General features: G+C 61.4%; 1 protein-coding gene across 1 annotated transcript; it reads left to right on the top strand.

Moving 5' to 3' along the window:
- Window positions 1-808: 808 nt before the first annotated feature.
- LOC104544431 (septin-12-like) lies at window positions 809-3,032 on the top strand. Its single transcript, XM_010189304.1, has 9 exons — window positions 809-965; window positions 1,317-1,445; window positions 1,571-1,652; window positions 1,753-1,890; window positions 1,997-2,114; window positions 2,193-2,288; window positions 2,407-2,503; window positions 2,732-2,783; window positions 2,888-3,032. Exons 1-9 carry the CDS (start codon window positions 809-811, stop codon window positions 3,030-3,032), a joined length of 1,014 nt encoding a protein of 337 aa, XP_010187606.1.
- Window positions 3,033-3,422: the final 390 nt, after the last annotated feature.

Genomic DNA, 3,422 nt, shown 5'->3' with positions numbered 1-3,422 from the left:
TGCCAGCCGGCGGCTGGTGGAGGGGAGGGGGCCAGGCTGCAGCGCTGATGATGATGGGGACACTGATGGGGCCTGGGGGACCCCCCCCAACCGTAGCGGGGTGCTGAGCAAGGGCACCACAGTGCTGAGGTAGGACCTGAACAATGGCCGTGCCGGGGAGGAGGAGGAGGAGGCAGAAAGGACTTGGGGGGCCCCCCAGGCTGCTGCACAAAGGACTAGGGTGGGTGTGGGGCTCCAGTGGCCCCCAGCCTAAGGCACGGTCTGAGCACACCGGTTAAACCCTGTGTGTCCCTGGGGCTTGGGGTTGTGCCAGTGCTTGTGCTGCCCCTCCCCAGCACCCCCGGCACACAGGCGGGGGGCCCCCCCCCCCCTGGCCCCTCGCCCTGATGGGGGCCGGTGCCTGAGTAGACATGAAGTAGTGCGTCCTGCCCAGAGCCCCCCAGATGCGCTGGGGGGTGCTATGGGAGGTGGCCTCAGTGTGGGTGGCAGCGTGGGCTGAGTGAAGGGTGCTGGTGGTCACAGCAGTGCCTGATGCCACCACCTTCCAGAGTGACCAGTGATATTATGTGGGACAGTGGCACAGCCACCCCAAGGATGCCACTACGGTACCTCCCTGTTCTCCTCCACCCATGGGGTGCTGGTGGGGTGGCATGCTCTGTTGCCATGCCGAGCCTGACTGGCTGCCAGGAATGTGCTGGGGCTGCGTGCTTGCCCGAGTATCTGCTGCTGGGGCAACAGGGAAGGGGACCAGGCTCACCCGCCTTTGCCCACCCATGCAGGGAGCAGCCTGGAGCCCGAAGAGCGCAGCATGGAGCCGCCAGCTGTGCTGGAGGAGATGTCCCTCACCACAGCGTCTGAGCCATCAGGTTGCCAGCTCTTTGGTTACGTGGGAATCGAAGCTGTGCTTGACCAGATGAAAATCAAAACCATGAAGACGGGCTTTGAGTTCAACATCATGGTTGTGGGTGAGTGCTGGGTGTGGGGTTTGCTCATGGTTGGGGTGGGAATCCTGGCGCTGGTGCCGCTGTGCTGGGGGAGATCTTGCTTTTACGGGATTTGAAGAGGTGTAATCAGCAGTAAATTACAGAGGAGCAACATCCTGTACCCCATAATGTAGTGGGTGAGCTCATACCAACCACTGATGCTCCTAAATGAGTACCAAGGTGTTATCATCCTGGGGAATAAATTTATTGGGGTGCGACAAACCAGAGCTATCGCAACCTCTGGGATGCTCCTGAATTGGTACCAAGGTGTTATCACCCTGGGGGTATTAATTTATTGGGTGGGATAAGCCAGAGCTGCTGGTGTTTCCACAGGGCAGAGTGGGCTGGGGAAGTCAACCATGGTGAACACGCTCTTCAAGTCCAAGGTGAGCCGCAAGGCCTCACAGCCCAGCCAGGAAGAACGCATCCCCAAGACGGTGCAGCTGCAGTCTGTCACCCATGGTAAGGTCACCACCACGAGGTCATGTCCCACCAACCCTCGGGAGAAGCAGGGGTCTGGGCTGGGACCCGATTCCCTGCTTCTCCCTGATGCTTGGTTCCTGTTGACCCACATCTCTGCCCCATAGTCATTGAGGAGAAGGGTGTGAAGATGAAGCTGACGGTGACGGACACGCCGGGGTTCGGGGACCAAATCAACAATGAGAATTGGTAGGACAAAATGGGGTGCAGCATCCTGGCTTGGTGGGTGGCAATTCTGGGGGGAGGGAGAGTTGAGCTCAGATGCTGTCCCCCAACTCCTCATCCTCAGCTGGGACCCCATCATCAAATACATCAATGAGCAGTATGAGAGATACCTGCGTGAGGAGATCCTCATCACCCGCAAGAGGAAGATCCCAGACACTCGGGTCCATGGATGCATCTACTTCATCCCCCCCACGGGTCACTGGTGAGTCTCCACTCACAGCACCCATGGGTGCTCCCTGCTTGGTGGAGCAGGTCATCCTAAGGTGATGGTGGTGGGGTCACCTTGGAGTGATGGTGGTCCTTGACAGGTTGCGCCCACTGGACCTGGAGTTTATGCGGCGGCTCAGTAAGATCGTCAACGTGGTGCCAGTGATTGCCAAAGCCGACACGCTCACCCTGGAGGAACGGGCAGAGTTCAAGCAACAGGTGAGGAAAAATCCCCCAGGGGGTTCCTGGGGTGCCACATGTCCCCCCCAGTCCCATCTTATGCCCCATATCCCATAGATCCAGGAGGACCTGAAGACCCATGCCATCAGCGTCTACCCGCAGGAAGACTTCGACCAGGACCCAGATGACAGGGCGCTGAACGACAGGATCCGGGTGAGTACCGGGATGCTGGGATTGGGGATGCCAGCCCCTGGGGACCATGGTGGGGGAGAGATGACTCCAGGGGAGACCAGCAGCACCTCAGGGTGAGCACAATCCTCTGCGCTGCCAGGAGAAGATTCCCTTTGCCGTGGTGGGGGCAGACCAGGAGCACCAGGTGAATGGCAAGCGGGTGCTGGGCCGCAAGACCAAGTGGGGCATCATTGAAGGTGAGTGGAGCTCCTTGCACCCCCAGCCTTCCCCAGGTACAGGGAGGACCGATGGGGGTGCAGGGAGCAGCACCCATGGGTGCATCCCTGCTTGGGGAGTGCAGTGTCAAGCTATGCCAGTGCTCTGGTGGTACCCGGAGCCTGCGAAGATGCACTCCCCGGGCATCCCCTCCTGCCCTCCTGCCTGCACCCTGCCCTCCTCGCTGCCCGCTCTGCCTTGCTTTGCAGTGGAGAACATGGCGCACTGCGAATTCCCTCTCCTGCGGGACCTGCTGATCCGGTGAGGGGGGAATGTGGCAGGGGGGTGTCGGCATCCCACAATGGGGACAGTGGTGGGGAGAATGGTGGCTTGATGGCCTTCCTCCCCACTGCTGCCCCGGGCAGGTCCCACCTGCAGGACCTGAAGGACATCACTCACAACGTCCATTACGAGAGCTACCGCGTGCGGCGGCTGAAGGAGAGCAACCGGCCGGCGCTGAGCCCTCTCAATGGGCTGCCCAGCAAGGACGAGGGTGGCAGTGACCCCTGAGCCACCATGTCCCCCCTCCCCTGGTGCTGCTGCTGGACCCCCGTGGCTGTGCCTGGACCCTGCCTGGGGTGAGGAGCACCTGACTGCCCCTGGTTGGGTCCCCAAGCATGGCCATGGGCACAGACCTGCTGGACTCTATGCAGCATTAAAGGTGAACCTGGAGCCTTCAGCCTTCGCCGTCATCATCCTCCTGCTGGACCTCCCCCTTCTGACATGCTACTGCCCTCTTGTGCTTCTCTGGACGCTGGGGCCGTGGGACAAGACCCCTCCCTGGTGCTGGTGGGGTGTCCGCTGCCAGCACTGGCCACACACCCTGGGGACGTGGCGGTGGCAGCGGCAGCGTGCTGGTGGTGCCGGGGGTGGCCAGAGCAGGCAGGGTGTGGGTCCCCT

This window comes from Mesitornis unicolor, unplaced genomic scaffold (genome assembly GCF_000695765.1).
Source record: "Mesitornis unicolor isolate BGI_N332 unplaced genomic scaffold, ASM69576v1 scaffold31807, whole genome shotgun sequence".
In the NCBI taxonomy this organism is placed as follows: Eukaryota; Metazoa; Chordata; class Aves; order Mesitornithiformes; family Mesitornithidae; genus Mesitornis; species Mesitornis unicolor.
This window is presented reverse-complemented; position numbering and strand designations above follow the sequence as displayed.

What these genes read in the sequence shown, in the direction of transcription:
- LOC104544431 (XM_010189304.1), top strand. Translation starts at nt 809, where the DNA reads ATGGAGCCGCCAGCTGTGCTGGAGGAGATGTCCCTCACCACAGCGTCT. An exon ending in ATCCCCCCCACGGGTCACTG is followed by an intron (nt 1,891 to 1,996) that starts GTGAGTCTCCAC and finishes GGTCCTTGACAG; the next exon opens with GTTGCGCCCACTGGACCTGG. An exon ending in CGCTGAACGACAGGATCCGG is followed by an intron (nt 2,289 to 2,406) that starts GTGAGTACCGGG and finishes CTGCGCTGCCAG; the next exon opens with GAGAAGATTCCCTTTGCCGT.